The sequence below is a fragment of the Carassius auratus genome, chromosome 37 (assembly GCF_003368295.1).
Source record: "Carassius auratus strain Wakin chromosome 37, ASM336829v1, whole genome shotgun sequence".
Lineage (NCBI taxonomy): Eukaryota > Metazoa > Chordata > Actinopteri > Cypriniformes > Cyprinidae > Carassius > Carassius auratus.
The window spans coordinates 12,324,133-12,346,596 of NC_039279.1; the positions used below are offsets into that span (position 1 = coordinate 12,324,133).

The window sequence follows — 22,464 nt, forward strand, 5'->3', positions numbered from 1 at the left end:
TTAATGCAATATGCGTGTTCTGTACCATTAAGGACGGCAATAGGGTAGAAAGATCTAGCTGCGTTTGGAAAATCTTTATTGCACAGCGCCATCTGTCAGAATAGGATTGTAGATATTACAATGATATTTTCTCCTGTCCTTTTTTTCAGTACAACCCTTTTCTAAATGTTTTGACTTTTTATTTAATTTCAATTATTTATTTTTATTTTGTTTATTTTTTATTTGTAACATTATTTAGGGGATAGGAGTTTTTTGTGTATTTTTTATTGTTTGGTGCTTTGTGTATGAGCTAATTTGTGCCTAAATTATAAGTTATTTATGATTTATTAGTATGTTAGATATTTGTGTTTTTTTAATCTGGAATTAATAAGTCATTCCTTCTTCATGGTCTGTTATATTTTTACGCATATCCCATTTGTCGTTAAATAACTGTATCCTTATTGTTATACAATGATAACTCATCTTTGCCAGGAGAAGGTAAGTGGTGCACTGTCGAGGGACGAAGGTTAGAGAGAAATATGACCTGATTCCTAATTCATCTAGACAGTATTAGATTTGAGTGGGTAATCTATCAGAACAGTACTGATATAGCTTACTTACTATAAGTCATACAATTTAATCTTGAAACCACTGAACTTTTTGTGTATTATATTGTATTTCATTTTATTATTATATTTTATTTTTAGTTGGTTTAATTGTTAGGATATTTTATGTGCGTTGAATTGTATTCTCAGTCTACGTTTGTAAAAACAACAACAACAAAATAGAATGTCTTTCTGTTGCAACAAACAAACAAATAAAAAAACAAACCACTGAGTCATTTCACACAGTTTATCCTATTTGCATCTTGACACTGAAATGTAAATTAACCTATCAGTCATCTTTATCATCACAGTTAACATCTTTATACAAACCACATCTTCCTGGAGAGAAAAGTAGCGCGGATCCACCAGTTGTGGGTCATTTATGCTGCGTGCATAATATTTAATAATGCAAATAAGGCCAAATGGTTTGCATTGTGCTATTCGCACTGTATCTTTAGAAAAGTTCACAATGCTGATGCAGTTTAAATAGAACTAACGTGGACACATGTTTAATTAAATACATGTTTAAATACATGTTTAATTAAGTAGTAAACAGTGTCTTTGACTTTAAAACAATTTGAATCATTCAAACAGAAAGCATGTAGGCTATTCTATTTACATGAATATCTATTTCAAAAGTCCCATTGGTGAGAAGGGTGTGACTGTGGGTCTCATCGCAACACCACTAATTTCTGTTAAGTGACCTCTTTTTTTAAGAGTTTCAGTTTGTATCAATGAACAAGGAAATATATTTATGTATAGCTATTATAATATATATTTGGAAATATATCTGAAAATATGATTTGCTTTGCTTTCTTTCTTTAGTTCCTTTATGTTAAGTAGGTTACAGTAGTCTATTTGTTTGTAAGGTTGTGAATAAGAAAATATGAAAATAGATGTGATTACATTGCCGATGAGTTCAGCATGTAGTTGTGACATAAATGGGAACTAAATCACAATCTACACAAATCTAAATATTGAGCCCGGTCTCATTAAAATGCATATAAATAGTACTCCAAATAAAAACAAAAAACTCGTGGTAGTCATACGCAAAAATTGACTTGGCATATGATATGCACATGTTTAGCGTGCACTGCATAGTATAATACGCAGTTTTCACATGCAAATTATGCGAAATTTGTTGGCGTGCATATGATATGCAGTTTTCACATAGGCTATATGATGATGGCTATCTACCCCTCAACACTAATCCTGTAGCATACTCCATAGTCAAAATTTGTGTATCAATACCACGAGTTTTTGTTTTTACTTGGCGTACTATTATACGCACTTTCATAAGATTGGGTTGGGATATTTGATATTTATCACCATTAAAAATGAGACTGAACCCAACTACGCATTACTGATGCTGGCAATATATAGCACCTTTTATGACATGATGATGCTTATTGTGTCTGTATCCATTGCGTTGATCTCATTAAATGACTTTACAGCACAATCTCTCTGCAAAGTGCTTAAGTGTGATGACTAACAAAATCTAAACCATGACAACATGCTTCCCATGCTATCTCATGCTTCCCAACTATCCCATGCTACGTGTACCGTGTTAACCTAACTGAGATTTGTTATAGCACTTATATATCATTGCTCTTTTTGTTGTTTTTGATTGCTTCCACTGTCCTCATCTGTAAGTCGCTTTGGATAAAAGCATCTGCTAAATGAATAAATGTAAATGTAAATGTAAGTATACTTACAAACTTTGAGTAGTACTCTACATCTATGTTTTCAGAATGTACTGCAACTATAGCCTACTTAAAGTAAACTTATAGGTATACTTATAGTTTTCTAATAAAATACTTGTAGTAGTTTTAGTACACCTTGAAGTATATTCTCAGTAAAATACTAGTTTAGTAGTTTTATACTACAAGTATATTCGTAAGTTTTCATGAAGTGAACTTTACATCACTCTTTAAGTATCATACTTTAAGGGACATACTTTAAAGGGATAGTTCACCCAAAAATCTAAATTATGTCATTAATAACTCACCCTCATGTCGTTCCAAACCCTTAAGACCTCCGTTTATCTTTGGAACACAGTTTAAGATATTTTAGATTTAGTCCGAGAGCTCTCAGTCCCTCCATCGAAACTGTGTGTACGGTATACTGTCCATGTCCAGAAAGGTAAGAAAAACATCATCAAAGCAGTCCATGTGACATCAGAGGGTCCGTTAGAATATTTTGAAGCATCAAAAATACATTTTGGTCCAAAAATAGCAAAAACTATGACTTTATTCAGCATTATCTTATCTTCCGTGTCTGTTGCGAGAAAGAGTCCAAAACAAAGCAGTTTGTGATATCCAGTTCGCAAACGAATCATTCGATGTAACCGGATCATTTTGAACCAGTTCACCAAATCGAGCTGAATCGTTTTAAATGGTTCACGTCTCTAATAAGCATTAATCCGCTGATTCGAGAACCGAGGAGCTGATGATACTGCGCATGTGTGATTCAGCGTGAAGCAGACTGACACACAGAGCATCTGAACTGAACTGATTCTTTTGGTGATTGATTCTGAACTGATTCTGTGCTTTTTATGAGCCCAGGTAAACCGAAGGCTTGAACCAAGGGCAATCATCGCCAATGACGCCAATACGTCGAGCACAAAAGAACCTGTGAATCGTTTTCTTCAACCAGTTTATTGAATCGAACTGTCCGAAATAACTACTGGTGATCCAAAAACCGATTGGTTCTTGACTCATGAACGAGTCAATGTTTCTTTCATTATCTGGCTCGGCTCAGCTTTAGCCGGAAAGAGAATTGATTAGTTCATAGTTCGGGTCTATCCATAGACAGTAAAAGAAATGGACACAGCAACCCCATTGGATTCAATGGAAGTCAATTAGAAGCACGCACTTCCTGGGGGTCGAGCTTACTGTGCAGACTCAAACTGAACTTGATTATGTAAATGTCACTTGAGCAACCTGTAAGTCTTTTAATCGCTGTGCCAAGAGAAATCTGAATCATCCACCGGATCTTGCAGAGAAGGCGAGCGTGAACAGGAGCAAATTTTGGTAAGTATTCTGATTAATTATCTCCCTTGACTTTATATGCCTTCACGTCCACCCGATAGCCTCATAGACAGTAAAAGATTGCCTGCGAGCTTCTCCTCTTGTGCATACGGTAATTACTCTACTGTGCGACAGAGAGTCGCAGGTTATGACGCAATCGCCTTTTATATATTTTCATGTTTCTTTACAAATAATGAATGGACAAATGGAGTCTTTAAACGCTTCAGATGTAAAGTTATTCCCTGTCAAAGTGACGCCAAAATGAATGGGAGTCAATGGAATTCTAACAGCAGGTGGGGGTCCGCTAGCCCCCCAGGGATTATCAGGTTTTTGACTCATTCCTTAATCATGTGACAGCCCCATACTCTAAACACAATGCAATCTGAGCCAGAAAGAGAATTGATTAGTTCATCTCATGAGTCTTCGGGTCGAGTCGTTCCTTAATCACGTGACAGCCCCATACGTTAAAACCATAGACAGTAAAATAATGCAGTATTGAGCTGGAAAGAGAATTGATTAGATCATCTGTTCGTTCTTTTGTCACGTGACGTGACAACATTGGCTAAAGTAATTAGTAAATTTACAACCTTCCTTACAAATGGGTGCATAGTACTTATTATTTTTTTTATAATAATTATGCTTTAAATGTTGTCCATGTTGATTTCCATGGCGAAATCACTCTGATGAAGAGATGTTTTTTCTGTGTTTTTTTTTTTTTTTTTTACAGTGGATTCTATTCTTCAAAAATTACCTTGTTGTATGATTTACAGGTCCTTCTCAAAAAATTAGCATATTGTGAAAAAGTTCATTATTTTCCATAATGTAATTATAAAAATTAAACTTTCATATATTTTTGATTCATTGCACACCAACTGAAATATTTCAGGTCTTTTATTGTTTAAATACTGATGATTTTGGCATACAGCTCATGAAAACCCCAAATTCCTATCTCAAAACATTAGCATATCATGAAAAGGTTCTCTAAACGAGCTATTAACCTAATCATCTGAATCAACTAATTAACTCTAAACACCTGCAAAAGATTCCTGAGGCTTTTAAAAACTCCCAGCCTGGTTCATTACTCAAAACCGCAATCATGGGTAAGACTGCCGACCTGACTGCTGTCCAGAAGGCCATCATTGACATCCTCAAGCGAGAGGGTAAGAGACAGAAAGAAATTTCTGAACGAATAGGCTGTTCCCAGAGTGCTGTATCAAGGCACCTCTGTGGGGAGGAAAAAGTGGGGCAAAAAACGCTGCACAACGAGAAGAGCCTGAGGAAGATTGTGGAGAAGGACCGATTCCAGACCTTGGGGGACCTGCGGAAGCAGTGGACTGAGTCTGGAGTAGAAACATCCAGAGCCACCGTGCACAGGCGTGTGCAGGAAATGGGCTACAGAGAAGTAGCACTGGACTGTTGCTCAGTGGTCCAAAGTACTTTTTTCGGATGAAAGCAAATTTTGCATGTAATTCGGAAATCAAGGTGCCAGAGTCTGGAGGAAGACTGGGGAGAAGGAAATGCCAAAATGCCTGAAGTCCAGTGTCAAGTACCCACAGTGAGTGATGGTCTGGTGTGCCATGTCAGCTGCTGGTGTTGGTCCACCGTGTTTTATCAAGGGCAGGGTCAATGCAGCTAGCTATCAGGAGATTTTGGAGAACTTCATGCTTCCATCTGCTGAAAAGCTTTATGGAGATGAAGATTTCGTTTTTCAGCACGACCTGGCACCTGCTCACAGTGCCAAAACCACTGGTAAATGGTTTACTGACCATGGTTTTACTGTGCTCAATTGGCCTGCCAACTCTCCTGAACTGAACCCCATAGATTTGCTTTTAATTTATGTCATTATGTCCTTTTTGAGCAATCTTCTTGTACATATATTAGAACAAAATGTCAAGTTTGCCTAGGAAAAGCAATTATTATGCCAGCAAACTCAAAATTGGATTAAAAATGAACATACTAGGCTATAAATACTTTGTATTATAGGCTTGGATTATTATATTATTATATAGCCTAGTGTTTTTTTACTGATAGACAGTCAGAAAGACAAATTAACCAATATTTTATTTATAACAGGGTTTTATTTATTTATAAAATAATAACACACCACAGATCCTGAAGAAACAGTAACAAAAACACAGTGACAGAAATTTCAGAAATAGTGTATGGGTTTGTCACGTGATTAAGGAATGACTTGAACCCGAAGACTTGTCAGACAAGAGGTGAGGTGAGCTAATCACAGACTGAAGACCAAGGTAAAGAATGAATGAATCTTTTCTGTGTCTTATAGCATTTTAGTTGTGTATTGTTTGTGGTGTGATCAACGTTTGCGTAAGTACTAGATGTATTGGGGAAGTAACACGTAACATTTTAATTACATTTTGCTAAAATGAACGAAATGACTCAAAAAAATATTTGTGCATTTTGCTGAACGTGACTCAAAAGTCAGAGTCGGTAAAATAATCTGAATTTCCTATCACTAGTTAGATTACATGTAGAAGCATAAGTTGTTTTGGTTTCTTCTTCCCTTGTGTTTTGGAACTTCTGTACAGAAGGTGTGTGATAGTGCCCCCTACCGGATAACAATGAAAACATGGATTCCCGGGGCACAAGTATAGCTCAAATATATTTAGATTCAAGATTTTAATACATAGTCTTTGAGCAAAAAGCTGCATTTTTTTAATTAATGAAAGTTACCCACATTCAAGTGTTTACAAAAAAAGAATGCATGAAGCTAGAATAAAATGTTTTTGTATACAACCGGATACCCTGCTCTTTCAAAAGTGATTGAACACACTGTGCACAGAGTCACAGAGTCTATATATTCATTAATGTCATTTCCTCCTGCATCATGGAACATTTCACAGTTTGTATATTCAAAGTAGGAGTCTGGAAATGTAATCCTTGCTCATTTTTTGGACTGGTTTGACAACTAGTTATTCATGTGTATGCGACGTGTTTTTATATTATTATTATTGTTGCTAATAGGAGCAACTTTATTAATGTTATGACATTAAAATACCCATGAAAAATAAATGCAGCCTCAAGGTGTGCATAGTCTATTTATAGCATTGGTGTCAAATCCTGCTGGTGGAGAGCTGTCTTCCTGCAGAGTTTAGCCCAAGTATACTACAGTTTTGACACCAATGCTTAGCCCATGTGCACTGCCAATTGTGCAGCCTTTCAAATATACTCCATTTCACAGTATGCACATACACATGCACCAAGGCCAGGAAGGCCATCCCAAAGTACACATTCACAGCACGAAGCCACCCAAGGTGGCCATCCGTGCCCATTCTGTCATGGCCAGATTGCCGTCTCTGAGCTTCAATGTGTCTTCTCGACCATGGTTTCCATCTCCACTGCTGTGGTTAGCTGATCCGGGACGTCAGCTGGTGTTGCTCCAGTCCAAAGTCAATGCAGCCATCTATCAGGAGATTTTGGAGCACTTTATGCTTCCATCTGCTGACAATCTTTATGGAGATGCTGATTTCATTTTGCAGCAGGACTTTAGCCCCTGCCCACAGTGCCAAAACTACTTCCAAGGGGTTTGATAAGCATGATATTACTGTGCTTGATTGGCCAGCCAACTCACCTGACCTGAACCTCACAGAGAATCTATGGGGTATTGTGAAGAGGAAGATAAGTAACGTCTGACAAACAATACAGAGGAGCTGAAGGCCGCTATCAAAGCAACCTTGGCTTCAATAACTCCTCAGCAGTGCCACAGACGGATCGCCTCCATGCCACGCCGCATTAAAGCAGTAATCCATATAAAAAGAGTATTGAGTGAATAATGAAACCTTCTCTGGAGATGAACATTTCTTTTTTGTTAATCATAATCATCAGAATTAAAACAAAAAAACTCTTAAAATATTTCAGTTTGTGAGCAATGATTATAGGATAAAATAATGTTTGCTTTTTATAAAATAACAAAAAATAAAGAACTTTTCCATGATATTCTATTTTTTTGAGATACACCTGTATAGTCCGCTAATTTAACTTGAAATTAAATTCATGACTTTCAGGATTAACATCAATAAGCACTGAGAGCATACTGAAAATTCTAATAAACAGCTGCCGCACAAATAGCTAAGCAACCAGCTAAGCAGTACATTTTTGAGTTTGCAAGAAGTGTCTAATATGGGTCATTTATTTATTTTATTTATTTATTTATTTTGCAGATGACTAAAGAAGATGCAGCTGAAAGAGATTCCTGTTGATGGTATTATCCACCCGTTAAACCGCAATGAGTTTCTAGGTCTGAGCTTCTGCCTTACAGTGTTTGGTACAGTCACCTATTTTACAATAAAGTGGATGGCTGATGCTATTGATCCAACAAAACAGAAAGCTGAAGCACAAAAACTGGTATGCAGTTTAATTTCTGCAGTTTTGCAATTTAGATGGTTCAGAAATGGAAAATGTCAAAATTGAATTTCCACTGAATTTGTGTGATTTTTCAGGACTGGAAGTTATCATAGTTATCAACATCTATAGCAGTGAATGGGAGTCCATATTTAAATTTAAATTATGTCATTAATAACTCACCCTCATGTCGTTCCAAACCCGTAAGACCTCCGTTCATCTTCGGAACACAGTTTAAGATATTTTAGATTTAGTCCCTGAGCTTTAGTCCCTGAGTCTCTCCATTGAAAATGTATGCACGGTATACTGTCCATGTCCAGAAAAGTAATAAAAACATCATCAAAGAGGGGTCACCAGAGGGTCCATTAGAATTTTTTTGAAGCACTGAAAATACATTTTGGTCCAAAAATAGCAAAAACTACGAATTTATTTAGCATTGTCTTCCCTTCCGGGTCTGTTGTGAGCGCATTCACTGCAGTGCAACGTTAGTGATGTCCGTTCGCGAATGAATCACTCAATGTAACCGGATGTTCTTGAACCAGTTCACCAAATCTAACTGAATGATTTGAAACGGTTCGCGTCTCCAATACGCATTAATCCACAAATTACTTAAGATGTTAACTTATTTAATGTGGCTGACATTCCCTCTGAGTTAAAACAAACCAATATCCTGGAATTGGTTCCTCAATTCCGGTACAAAGTTCCCTGTTGGTTTAAGGACATTTGATCTTGGCAACATCAAGGTGTATGTCACTGAATTTCTTCTTTCACTTTGTGAAGTTTGAGTTTGATAGTAGGCTACTTTTCACACCAACAGTATTGGTCACTGCTGCTGGCATCTGCATCTCAACACACTCTTTCCTTTTGGAAGGCACTTTCCATTGATCAGGATGTGGTCAATCGTGACCATCAGCTAATTTCCATGTCATTGTGGGGATGTCCTTTTGTTGATGGTGCATCTGACCACTAGGTTGTTGTCCAAGCTGAAGTCAACAAGTCTGCTAATGTAAGTTTTGTCAGCTCCAGCCTTAGTATTCCTGTTTCCCATAAACAAGATGAGGTATTTTAGAGACTGTGTGTTGTACTTCATACCATTTAATTTAGTCCTCTTCCTTAAATTAATTTGCTGTTGCATAGCACTGCATATTGGTAAGCTGCAATGCTTTGCAATGCCAGAGACCAATCTGGCATGGTTGAACCTGGCAGGGATCTGAATCCACCCACCGTATATTTAGTACATAAATAAACTGATTACAGACATGTACAATATGACAGTAATTTATGAATACACCCCAAATTCTATCGTCATACAAAGGAGTCTATTGATCTGATTACAACTCTTTTTATGCAGAGCTTGTTGTCGCCCAATAAATAAGTAACTCAAAACTTTTTGTGTATCCTTGGTCCCTATACCATAAAGAGAACATTCTAAAAACAGAATGCAAAAAACTTCTAAATTGAAATACCCTTATGAAAATTATACATGTTTTACTATAGTAAAAGTAACCATGGTTTTACAGTGTATTGATTACCATTTGTATAATCACAGTTTTACTACAAAAAAAAGTGAACTATTGATAGTATAGCAAATCCATGGTTCATTTATGGTTATCATAGTTTAACTATAGCAGCCATGGTTTTCAGATTTTATTTGTAGTAAACAAGTGCTAGCAGTAGATTATCTACGATTTACAGGCTTGTAGCTTTCTTAAACGAGCTCCTATCCAGTTGGTGGCGGTAATGCACCTAAACTCTTTTGCCAACCGTTAATAAACCATAGAAGAAGTAGAGGACTGTGGAGGAATAAAATGTTTTTAAAAATCTGCTCGCTGGAAGTAAATTAAACGTTGGATTAAAAGGAAACTTTTTTTTTTCTTTTACAATATTTACAATACCCAGTAATAAAGACGGTTCAGGTATGTAATCTGTTTTTCCCACAGGAAGGTCACAGAAAATCTCCATTAAATTTTTAGTGATAAAATAATGAAAATGAAAATGAAAATGAAAGGAAATTGCGCTAGCTCATCACCATAATACGAGCCATTTAAAATATCTGCGGATTCCGCGTGTCGAAATCGGCTGTACTGTGTAATCATTATTATTACTTAATCTAATATTCTGTACAGAAGTTCGTAACGTTAGTATTTCAATACACACTCATGTTTATACAGTGGAGAAATAATGCTATGGAGCTAACACGCAGTGATTATTGAATGATTTCAAGAACGGAGGCACAAACATAGGGCATGTTTCAATACCATACTTTGCACTTGACCACTTGTCTAATTACATGACGTAGTTCCTGTATTTGGACCAAATGTTCGAGTTGGCATGAAGGGCGTGTAGAACTTGGACACACTGTATCATAATTGTATATATGCAACGTTTATACAGAGCTTTGTTTACACATTCAAACCCATATTCAATACTCAAGTTAAAAGTCAAGTAAATGGCTCATTAGAACCCCCTAGATTTGTAATAATACCGATTTTATTGTTTTTGTTTTGCAGGTGAATGTAAGAAGATGGTACTGAAAGAGATTCCAACAGACAACATCACCCGCCCTTTGGGCCGGAACGAGGTCATAGGTCTACTCTTTCGCCTCACAATATTTGGTGCCGTCACATATTTTACAATAAAGTGGATGGTGGATGCCATTGATCCAACAAGAAAACAGAAACTTGAGGCACAAAAACAGGTATGCAGTTTACAGGATGAGTTGGGCAAGTTCTGTCAGTTATCAGTACACAATTTCTTCTAAGTGTAATATACAGATATTTCTTGTCCTCCTTAGCTCTAAAATATTCTGTTCTGTAAAATTGTATTTGTTTACTACTTTATCCTATATAGTCTTATCCTTTTTTCATGTACACTAAACATTCTAAGGTCATTATATATCTATATCTATATATATATATATATATAATTTTTTTTTGTTTTTTTTGCCACCTCACAGGCCGAGAAACTCATGCGGCAGATTGGAGTGCAGAATGTGAAGCTTTCTGAATATGAGATGAGCATCGCAGCTCATCTTGTGGATCCTCTAACTATGCAGGCGAGGAATTCTAGCACCATCTGACTTTATTTACCAGTCTTTAATTGTCTAGTCTACTTGTATATTTTAATTGATTATGCAAGTTACACCAATCATTTATGTGTGTCCACAGATTACATGGTATGACATTGCAGGCCTGGATGAAGTCATAACTGAACTGAAAGACACCGTTATACTTCCGATCCAGAAGAGACATCTGTTTGTAGGATCTAGGCTTCTTCAGCCACCCAAAGGTAAGCACTAGGAGCAAAATGTTTCCATAAAGTGCTTCTAAACTGAACCCCGCACATTATTCTGAGGTGGTCTGCGTGTCCTCTTCTCAGGTGTGTTGCTGTATGGGCCTCCAGGCTGTGGGAAAACGCTTATAGCCAAAGCTACGGCCAAAGAGGCTGGATTCCGCTTCATTAACCTGCAGCCTTCCACTCTCACTGATAAATGGTACGGAGAATCCCAGAAACTAGCTGCTGCTGTCTTTTCGCTGGCCATCAAGCTACAGCCCTCTATTATCTTCATCGATGAGATCGGTAAATGCATATTTACGTTTTTATGTGTCCCTCATACACCTCTTAATATATACATACCAGTAGTTATTCATTTCACCCTTTGTTTTCAAAGGTAGATCCGTTCAGGTTCATTGCAAGTTATGGATCACTGGAAATCAAAATTTTGAATCTGAATTGGTTCATTTTGCTCCTTTACAGTCACATAATATGGAAATAAAATGCTGGATATTTGTCATTAGGGCTTTTCACACCTGAAATGGTTAACCCTGGGTCATTCTAGTTTCACACAGCTCATAATTTACCCCGGCGTTCACTATTAACCTTGGGCAGTCATAAGATGACATTTCAAACTGTACATTCCTATACCCCGGGATAACGTTCTTATTTGCATATTCTGGTGTCAGTGTTATTGATTAGATGAATACAGCACACTAGGTGTTTACATAATGGCTCTAGCTTTGTGCATCCTTATATTATATATTGCCCGACAGTACTATCAAGTTTTCCAGAATAGCTTTTCGGACTATAATAGAATGAAAGAAAGGTCTCTTCTTTAATCTAATGTGTTTCTGTGTGTCTGTGTTTGTGTTTCTGAGACTGTCCAAAGCATGTGCAAATGAAGTATGCGATTGGCTGTCGGTTGCTTAGGGTCTAGCTGTGGCATTCTAACACCACATTTTAATTCTTACTGTACAAATTTGGCACTGTCATTTAGGAGCAGGGTTTCATTACCTCAAGTAAAAAGCTGTGCTTATCCCACTCATAAATTACTAGTGTGACACGTACCATTACTTAAAAGCAGGGTTTAGAACAGTGATACTCCAGGGTTAAGTGCAGTGTGAAAAGCCTTCTTTCAAAGTAATTTCTAATCAACTTCATGTCTTAAGATTCCTTTTTGAGGAGTCGCTCAAGTTCAGATCATGAGGCCACCGCTATGATGAAGGCTCAGTTCATGAGCTTATGGGACGGACTGGATACTGACTACAACTGCCAGGTACAATTCAGCATCTTTTTACTTGTTTTAGTGATTAAAGGTTTGATCAGTTATTTAATGTGCAAATTAGTCTCCTTTTCTGATTTGTTGTGATTTGATTTCTGCACAAAGGTCATAATAATGGGAGCCACCAATCGGCCACAAGATCTTGATTCTGCAATACTCCGAAGGATGCCCACAAGATTCCACATCAATCAGCCTGTAAGTCCCTTAAAGTTAGTTCAAAATATTATGTTTAAATGAATTTTTTTCAGTTTACTATTGAATCATTAAACTCTGTAGTGCTTTTGATAACTGATTAATTTGTCGTTTATTTAGAATGTCAAGCAGAGGAGAGACATATTGAAACTGATCCTCAAGAATGAGAATGTAAGTATTTTATTAATCGAACTGTATGGTTTTGGAAAGTTGCGAGTGCTGAAAGGATCGGTTTGTCTTGTCTGAAGGTTGAGTCTGCTGTGGACTTTGGTGAAATTGCAAAACAGACCGATGGGTTCTCAGGAAGTGACCTCAGAGAGATGTGCCGAGATGCTGCTCTGCTTTGTGTGCGTGACTTTGTGCACCAGGAAAGGTAAAATCTTAACAAAGGGCTTCAGAGTCAGCACAGAACGTATCAGGCTCTTTTTAAATCTTTATCTTAAAGCTGCAGTCTGTAACTTTTGACGCTCTAGCGGTTAATAAACAGAACTGCTTGCATCTTGCGGAAGAACATTGTAGCCCGAACTACTTCTCTCTGTTTATGTCTATGAAGAATCACAAAGGTACTGGGTTACTCCGCCGCGGTACCCCTGAAGCAATCTAAAACAGTCCGAATATAAACACTTATTATAGGTGCACCCTAGTGATTCAGGACAAGCCAAAAACACGGTTTGGAAAATGGATTCATGGTGTACTCGCTTATTATATACATTTTTCTACATTTTGAGCACAAACAAAGTTACGGGCCGCAACTCTGATTGGTTGTTTCTTAACGGGAGCGATGTATTTTCTGCAAATGGCAATAGGACCACTGGGAGGAGCCAGAGGAGCTTGATTTTTTTTCCCAGATTATCTGTCTCATATTCTACTGTCAGGACATAATGACAGGTTTAACAAATATGTAAAAATATATATTTTTACAAAAGTTACCTACTGCAGCTTTAAGTTTACACCTCTGTTCTTCAATTTACATAACATCTAGCATAAACAGTTTAAATTTGAATCATTTTGTAGCTGATCTGAGGTGCTTTCTTGCTAATTCTCCTCCAACCCATTACAGTCCAGATGAAGACTTCATCCGTCCCATCAGGCAGGAAGACTTGCAGAGGGCAATTGGGAAGATGAGGAAGTCCAAATCTGCGGGAGTGCAAGATGCGTTTATGCATGTACCACTGGACTGAAATGTGATGCTGCTGTTTTAAAAGAACAAGAAACTAGATTTGTTCTATTTTTTCTTATTTGTGGCATATCGTCATGTTTTGCAAGAGGGAAAAACTCAGGATTTATAAATGGTGGAATGGGTTTTTATTTTATTTATGTTTTGCGCTGTAATTTCCATACTGTATTTGCAACTCAATCAATGAGCCTTATTAAAAAAATAATCATTCTAATTACATGTGTGCAACCATTCTTAAGTAAATTGTCACTTCAGTGGGACAGTTTACAAAAGAATGGAACAGTTTACATAAAATTAATTTTGCTTGTGTTTCAAGAATAAGGCCTATTGTGTTTGTCTTCATAGCTTTGGTTTGTGTGGTTTTGCTTGTTCTGTAAAACCCTGTGAGAGGTTTGTGAAGATGGGGAAACAGTGTAGTTACTATTTCCAGGTACGTACTTTCCCCTGCAATAATACTTTTTTACAATATGTAACAATTCAGCTGATTTGTGAGCACAAAAACATCAAGACGATTTCTAACTCAGAACAGCTTGTTTCCCCAGCGAGTGAAGGATTTGATTGAGGTGCATTTATGGATTTATAAGCCATTTATATTTAATAAAATGTTTAAGCGTTTAATTTAACCCAGAGTAGAGGTTATGTGGTGACCTGTTGTATAGATATTTATTTGTAAAACATTAAATATGCTCACACAGAATATTTGGGGCCAGTGCAAGAATCTTTCAGTTACTAAGTTTCCTAGTTTACAATAGTACACTGATATCTTCAGTCTAAATGTGCTTCGATTAAAGCAAAAAGCCCCATGAAGCCGTGGTACATTGAATTTAGAACAGCTACGGGTCATGGTTTGGCACAACACGAAGTGTTATTAAATTCACTGTAAACCATGGCTTCTTGGGGGGTTACTGCTTTTATAAAATGGTTATTCCATATATGTAGTAAGATTTCACAGAATAAAACAGCAAATAAAGTAATGATATAAATAAAAATAGTATTCTTCCAGCAAACAATGTAGTTCCTCAGAATCAGTTGTGGTTCCAACAAAGTGATTGCTGAGCAACACACAGAAGTAAACAAAGGTGTATGTTTGTAGTGTCATTTACAACAACTTCGAATGTGGCTCAACCAGTCCGAAGCAAGGACCGGAACTATCCGTTTAACAAGTCAGAATATACAGTTTACACTGTTGAAAAATAGGACTGCAATGGTTTGTCTTAATGAAGTTTATTGGAATGATTGCCCAATGCACATTACATCAAATATTGTAAGAAATTGCAAAATGTAAATCTCACAAGTTTGTACAAAAAGTATTAAAGAAGTAAATACATTTCCTGTAAGATAATAAATATGTTTAGGTTGGTCCGTTAAGAAAATGGAAAGACAATAAATATACTCTTGTTCCTTCACATTGGATTGCTCAAGAGTTTCATGTTTATGCATTTAGCGCAAATCTTTCACATTCATACATCGCTCTTTACAGTAACTCGTTCATTTGGGAATGTAAAAATAATCCACATTTACATTAAGGCACATGGAAGCACACTGCAAGACAATATTGTGTTAAAGTCAAATACATCCGAGTGTGGTTATACTCTGCTGCCAGAACTGAACATTTTATAATTCTTATAAGGAATGTTATAGAATGAATCGGTCTCTTCAATGAGTACACTTCAATGATGGTCTCCACTGGTGGAAATACTGCCAAGACAAACACTTATCCAAATAAAGCTCCAGCTGAGGTAGGTGAAATATTGGTACTATTATGGTCAGGCATACTTCGAACTTCTTGATCAGACTGTAAGTCTATAAAACACCTGATACAGCAGTGGCTGTGTAGTTTGATCCATGTACAGGGGGATTTCAGGGAACAAAATATACTGTATTTTAAAGTAATTTGCAGGGCATAAATATAGATAGCATCTATCTAAGAATGTGTTATAGAAATGAGTCTAACAAAGATTTAGAATTGTTTTCCAAAAATGTTACTATATTGTAGGACAAGAATACGTAATGCATCTTTCTATGAATCTATTTCTATCAGTTCTAATGATATAGATTAAATGGAGCTTAACTGTGTGTCTGCATCTAGTCCAGTGACTTGTGTTCACTGGTCCTTCTGCAGAGAACTGTAATACTCAGCTAGGACTTTCCAAGCTTTGGGGGCCATGAAACCATCGGGGGGGTTCTCCCCGCTGCGGGCAAGGCTCCGCATTTTGGTTCCCGAGATGAACTCGAATTCACCATGTCTGAAAAACAGAAATGCAGCTGACTTCAGTTTCGGTAACAGTTCCTGGTCACGCAGATGTGAGCTGTGATCAATTCTTGTCAAGATGAGCAAAATATTGTATATACAAATATCAATAGTGTCGTGATCTGCATGAACAATAATGCATAAATGAGCTTCAAAATAAATAAAACAACGGACAGAGAGAAACATTATTAGGTATTATTCGGTGCTAATCATTTAATAAAATGTTAAAAATTATTTAATTATCATTACATTTAGAGTTAAAAGATGCAATGCTTAAGCTATCTTGATTCTACATGAATTTATTTTTATGTTAGGGGTTAAACGGGTATAATATAAATATTTCAGTGCAGTCTTCAGAGCTGATATGAAATATTTACACACCTTTCCGTGTCATAGAAATCCATGGCCTTCTTAACTTTGTTGTATGCAGCAACTCTGAAGGGAATAATCTCTAGAGAGGTGAGGCCTGGCGCCATGGTCAGCACTTTTCCACCGTGTGTGGGCTCATACAGGTCCCTCTTTGTCTCCGGGTGAGGCATACCTGCTGGATCTCGTCCTACAATGTAAAAGTTGGCCCCAGCAATCATCCTGGCCCGACAATGCCACTGTACCTATAAGGAAATAAGATTTTGTCCAATTAAGAATTGTTTTGACTTCATTATTTGTACAAAAAAAAAGTCTAAAATGGTTGCAGAAACTAATTTCTTTTGCTTTTTTTCTTTCTTTCTCAGAGTAACATGTTCGACAAGGGTCTGACCTCTGTAGGCCCAGCATACATCATAGGTGAGGGGAAAATGGCCACAATGGTGTTCTCTGGATCCAGCACGCCTTCGTCCAGGACAGCAGCATGCTGTTTCATGCGCCAGTTCAGCGGTACATCATCCTCTTTGGTCCAGCCACCCAGAGGGTGCAGCAGCAGCACAGGCTTTTTGTAGCCTCGCTCCAGCAGACGCCGCTTAGTGTCCTGCATCAGGAGCGCATGGCCGTTGTGCACAGGATTACGCAACTGGAATGCAAAAATGGCATCTGCAAGGAAAAGACACAATTGCCAAGGTTTTTGTCACACGAGCAGCAAGTTCTTACGGGAATGACCTGGTATGCAAAAATGTGTAGGTTTAGGGGTGGTGTTAAATTTGCTACAGCATCATGTTCCATCATAATAAGAATATTATTTATCATTTTTTCATATTAAATTACTATGCATTTCACTTTTACCTGCTCTCATCTCTTTAAATTTCTGTCGTAGCTCCCGTGGCGTGAGACGGTATTGGTCAAGACCATCATTCCACCTAATTCTCTCAAACACCTCCAGATCTCCACCAGCCAGCCAATCTCCACTCTCCATTACCATCTGTATGAAGAATAAAAGGTGGCATTTCATGGCTGACTGTATTAGCAAGTATAACATACAGCTACCGTATTTTTCGGACTATAAGTCGCACCTGAGTATAAGTCGCACCAGTCCAAAAATACGTCATAATGAAGGAAAAAAACATATAAGTCGCACTAGACTGTAAGTCGCATTTATTTAGAAACAAGAGAAAACAATACCGTCTACATCCACGAGAGGGCGCTCTATGTCTTCAGTGTAGACTACAGGAGAACTGAGTAGTATAGAGCGCCCTCTCGCGGCTGCAGATGGTAATGTTTTCTATTGGTTCATTTCTCTTGGTTAATTTCTCTCGGTTCATGTCAAATTAATTTTGATAAATAAGTCGCACCTGACTATAAGTCGCAGGACCAGCCAAACTATGAAAAAAAGTGTGACTTATAGTCAAGAAAATACAGTATTATAAAAGCAGTGACAGTCTTCTCACTTTGATGTATGGATGTTGGGGGCACGTTGTCCCCCACTGCCTGGCACATCTCTCTTCTTTACGATGTTCATAAAACTCGGGGTTGCGCATGATTGCCACCTTTTGACCTTTGAACTCCAGGGCAAAAGCAGCACAACCGTCCAGCCTCTTTTTGTCATCCTTGGATACGGGCAGCACAATGGGAACAGACATGTTGATGACCCCCCCTAAACATAAAATATGATTAATTATTAGGGTTTTTATTACTAATATTATTGCATGTTATGTTTGATATTATTACATTCACTCAACCTGCTAACTGGAAACATATACATGAAAGTTACTGATTATAATATAACTACTTGTTACAGTGTTATTATTAAATTCATATTTAATAATATATACACTACCGTTCAAAAGTTTAGAATTGGTACGATTTTTTTATGTTTTTGAAAGCTGTTTCTTATGCTTACCAAGCCTGCATTTATTTGATCAAAAATACAATAAAAAAAACTGTAATATTGTGAAATATTAGAACAATTCAAAATAACTATTTAGATATATTATAAAATATTTATAATATAGTTACACATAAATGATCAATGTTGGTAATGCTGATAAATCTGGATGGTAAATCTGAATTTTCTTCAGAAATCATTCTTAAATGCTGATTTGATGTTCACTAAACAGTCCTTATTATCATCAACATTGAAAACAGTCGTGCTGCTTAATATTTTTACGATCAGGATTCTTTGATGAATGGAACAGAGTTTATTTGGAATAAAAATATTTTGATCACTTTGATGAATCCTCATAGAATAAATTGGATAAATAATTGAAACAGATAATAACGTAATATGTTATTTTTAAAGCTCAGAATATACATTATTTACACAAAACAGAACATGTTAACAAATGTAATATTTGATACTATTAACCCTTATTATTATTCTTTACTTTGTTAAATTACATGGAGAAACTATATTTAAAAAAATGTCCTGTGAAAAACGACACATTTTGGAGGGTGATGTCTCTGTCAGTGGGCCTAGCAGTTTAGAAATGTTTTTACCATCAAGCAAAGTTCCAAAGTGCAAGACTTGCAGGAATTCCCTCTCCCTCATGAATCCCCTCAGTGGAGTCGCCCAGCCCTCCGCTAGAACCTGTACCCACTGCAAATCCAGCTACAGGACCAGAGAGAAACACACAAACAGAACTTCAGTTTTATTTCATGACAGGAGTGATAGTTTGCCACACAATAACAACAGGAGCGCATGGCCATTGTGCACAGGATAACACAACTGGATTGCAAAAATTGCATCTTCAGGGAAACAAGTTTTGTCACACTAGCAGGGACTTTTTAGGGGTTGTGTTAAATTTGCTACAGCATCATTATAGCGTGTTCCATCATAATAAGTTTGCCATAAAATAACAGCATCTAAAATAAAATAAATAAATTTGATATATTTCCATGCCCAAACACTAGGTTACAGTCAAAATCTTTCAGTTAACTGAACTGTGATGAAAAGCCTGTGGTGTAACGTTCACGCACAGGGTATGTGTGAGTTTGTGAAGGGTTGCATTACCTCTGTGATGGTTACAGTGGGGAGTATATTGGCGTCACTCAGCACCAGGTCCAGCTTGTTTTCAGGAACAAAGAGCTCATTCACTTCTTCTGTCACACCAGTGGGCACAATATCCTGTAATAACGAATCATCTGGTCAGTGATTTTACAACATCTCTCAACTGAAAACTGACGGTCTGTGTGCTGCTGGCACAAAGAAAGGGACAACTGGCCAAACGCAAGGATCCATTTGATGACCAGAAATGAAAGAACGACCCACCTGTTCCTTCAAGAGATCCACCAGCTGCTGAATGCAGTCATTGACAGTGAGCTCTCCTGTCTTCAACACGAGCTCAGGGGCTTCAGGCTTCTCATAGTCTGAGTCTATTCCCGTAAAAGCTACATGGTAAAAAAAAATTAAAAAAAGTATTGCATTCGTGTAAAGACATGATTGGCAAATAACATTATTCTCTGCATTCTTATATCCAAAATAAGTAATATGTTAAATGCTTTTAATGGTATATATTATCTTCTATACATAATAAACATGATGGGACATCTATAAGCAATGCATTTATACATGTATTTTCCCAAAAAATACCTTTAATCTCTCCAGCACGGGCCTTTTTATAAAGTCCTTTGACATCTCTGCTCTCACACACCTCCAGAGGGGCATTTACAAACACCTCGAAGAATGGCAGACCCGCACTCTCATGGATCTTCCTGGCCTCATTTCGATCCTGTTGTGAACACATGTAAAATCATCCTCTTGATCCATCCCGATTTAGGAATTGTTGGAAAAAATCATGTAATATAGGAACCTCTGATGTCATCTAATATCACGCCACCTTTGTAAATGGAGAAATGAAGCTGGTGATGCAAACCAGTCCGGCATCGGCGAACAGTTTGGCCACCTCAGCAATACGTCTAATGTTCTCTTCTCTGTCTGTGGCCGTGAAGCCCAAGTTCTTATTTAGGCCATGTCGAATATTGTCACCATCAAGTGAGTAGCAAGGAATGGCATGAGAAACTAGATATTCCTCTAAAGCAAATCCAATTGTAGTCTTTCCAGCACCAGACAGCCCTGTAGAAGAAAAGAAACACTGCACTAAACTACTCTAGATTCACTTTTATTGTATGGAAAAATGGTTTATGTGAATGGCGAGTCTGTATGGAGACTGTCATTGTGCCTAACATCTCATCTGAACATTTCACAGAAAAAACGAAGTCATCAGGTCTGAACATGAGGGGGAATAACTGATGACCAAATTTTCATCTAAGAGAGAACTTTCTTTATTAGTTTGTTCGATCTAAATTTCTTCTGAAACTTTTACAGGAGAAATTCCCACCTGTCAGCCAGACAGTACATCCCCGAAATCCACCTCTGGTCCCAACCACCTGGCCACGCTTGCTTCTACTCACATGGTGAGCCTGGTACACAACATTGGTTGCTCTCTGCAGATCCTACGTACAAAACAAAAAGACCATCACAAAAGTGTTTGAATTGGTACCTCTCCCAAATATGCCAATTCTGTCATCATTTACTCAACCCATGTCAATACAAATTGAAAAGAATATCATTTTTGAGCATACAGCGAAAGTCAACAAACACCAAAACCTGTTTGGTTTGAAAATATTTTTTTATGTTCCACAGAAGTAAGAAAGTCATACAGGTTTGAAATAACATGAGGGTAAGTAAATGATGACAGAATGTTAATATTAGGTGAACTGTCCCTTTGATTGCAATATTAGCATACCAGAACAACATTTGACTTAAAAGTAAGAAAGACATCTTTTGAAAGAGCACAAATTCACTTTTTTTTTTTTTTTTATGAACAGTTTAATTCACACAGTTGGGTTATTGTGGATTATATTCTAGAGTATCTGACTTGGTCTTCAGGACTGAGGAGGGAGCAGCTCCTGAAAGAAACAAACAAGGCCATTCATGCAAGCTCATGGAGAGTTGGCCAACTGGAGCAGAGCCATCTCTCTCTCTCTCTCTCTCTGCACCAAGGCTCTTTGGATAAACAAGAAATCCCAGTTTGATGCAAGCAACCCTGTGGTTTGTTAATTCCCACTGGTGCACAGTGTCTCTTTGACTGGGGATATGCAAAATCTGGCTTCATAAGGAACTGATTTGAGTAGTTTTATATGATTATATTGCGAATCACAAGAACACTCTTTATGAATCATGGTGACATGTATGTTATGATTTTAACATAGCTTTTTAAAAATTGTGGCCAAAAATGTCAACTTAAGTCATGAAGACAAGGTGATGAAAAGGATAAACGAATCATAAAATTCTGCCACATCATCATAAATTTACATTTTCATCAGGTTTTTTCCTTCCTTGTGTTGTTTTAAGGGGCTGCCACTCTATGTATCCAGTAGTTCCGTGAGTTAGCCTATATAACTCGAGCAACTCTTACTTTGTGTGAATGTAGCGCCTTTTAAAATAAACGTTTATTATTATTATTATTAATATTATTATTATTACTGCATTATCTTAAAACAATTAAAGGCATTAGTACTAATACAAAAGATTTCTGCTATGTTTTATAGTCTGTACATTTCGTGGTTCCTATCGATTCCACTTTTAAAAGTTCAGCGAGAAAGAAACAAAAGCAAAGGAAAAAACCTACCGTTCTTTGCTTTTTAATTCCAGACATGATGTCACAGAACTCGCTGGCCGAGGCTTTCTAACGACGCGTGACCCTTTCGAGACTACACTGAGTAAAAGTAAAGTGAAGTTAGTGGAAGTCAGGATTGGACACGTAGCACTCAGCGCTCTTCCTGAAATCCTCCCACCATCAGATCAGCGTGCGCTGCTCACGTCACAATCACGACCACACACTGATTCTCAGATCATACACAGCATATCTCTCAGTCACATCACACAGCAGCGTAAAACAACACGGAAGAATTATGATACATATATGACGGAAAAACATTAG

General features: G+C 37.2%; 2 protein-coding genes across 3 annotated transcripts; one reads left to right on the plus strand and one right to left on the minus strand.

Annotated features, from left to right (window-relative positions):
* Window positions 1-9,738: 9,738 nt before the first annotated feature.
* Window positions 9,739-14,525, plus strand: LOC113056228 (ATPase family AAA domain-containing protein 1-B-like). Of its 2 annotated transcripts, none has more exons than XM_026222832.1 (10): window positions 9,739-9,891; window positions 10,486-10,673; window positions 10,932-11,030; window positions 11,143-11,263; window positions 11,354-11,554; window positions 12,421-12,527; window positions 12,639-12,728; window positions 12,846-12,896; window positions 12,974-13,098; window positions 13,786-14,525. In XM_026222832.1, the coding sequence occupies exons 2-10, from the start codon at window positions 10,500-10,502 to the stop codon at window positions 13,904-13,906; spliced, it is 1,089 nt and encodes a 362-aa protein (XP_026078617.1). In that variant the 5' UTR covers window positions 9,739-9,891; window positions 10,486-10,499; the 3' UTR covers window positions 13,907-14,525. The 2 variants fall into 2 exon arrangements, with proteins under 2 accessions (XP_026078617.1, XP_026078618.1); XM_026222833.1 differs by lacking the exon at window positions 9,739-9,891 and adding an exon at window positions 10,325-10,346.
* Window positions 14,526-15,110: 585 nt separating this feature from the next.
* Window positions 15,111-22,325, minus strand: LOC113056226 (bifunctional 3'-phosphoadenosine 5'-phosphosulfate synthase 2-like). Its single transcript, XM_026222830.1, has 12 exons — window positions 22,153-22,325; window positions 20,860-20,974; window positions 20,359-20,594; window positions 20,112-20,250; window positions 19,791-19,909; window positions 19,533-19,646; window positions 19,019-19,130; window positions 17,971-18,176; window positions 17,369-17,504; window positions 16,911-17,179; window positions 16,535-16,764; window positions 15,111-16,148 (listed from the first exon to the last, which is right to left on the minus strand). Exons 1-12 carry the CDS (start codon window positions 22,177-22,179, stop codon window positions 16,007-16,009), a joined length of 1,845 nt encoding a protein of 614 aa, XP_026078615.1. The 5' UTR covers window positions 22,180-22,325; the 3' UTR covers window positions 15,111-16,006.
* Between the last annotated feature and the right edge of the window lie 139 nt (window positions 22,326-22,464).

What these genes read in the sequence shown, in the direction of transcription:
- LOC113056226 (XM_026222830.1), bottom strand. Translation starts at nt 22,179, where the DNA reads ATGTCTGGAATTAAAAAGCAAAGAACG. An exon ending in GAATTAAAAAGCAAAGAACG is followed by an intron (nt 20,975 to 22,152) that starts GTAGGTTTTTTC and finishes TTTTGTACGTAG; the next exon opens with GATCTGCAGAGAGCAACCAA. An exon ending in GATTTCTATGACACGGAAAG is followed by an intron (nt 16,149 to 16,534) that starts GTGTGTAAATAT and finishes TCTGTTTTTCAG; the next exon opens with ACATGGTGAATTCGAGTTCA.
- LOC113056228 (XM_026222832.1), top strand. Translation starts at nt 10,500, where the DNA reads ATGGTACTGAAAGAGATTCCAACAGACAACATCACCCGCCCTTTGGGC. An exon ending in ATACTGACTACAACTGCCAG is followed by an intron (nt 12,528 to 12,638) that starts GTACAATTCAGC and finishes TTCTGCACAAAG; the next exon opens with GTCATAATAATGGGAGCCAC. An exon ending in TGATCCTCAAGAATGAGAAT is followed by an intron (nt 12,897 to 12,973) that starts GTAAGTATTTTA and finishes TCTTGTCTGAAG; the next exon opens with GTTGAGTCTGCTGTGGACTT.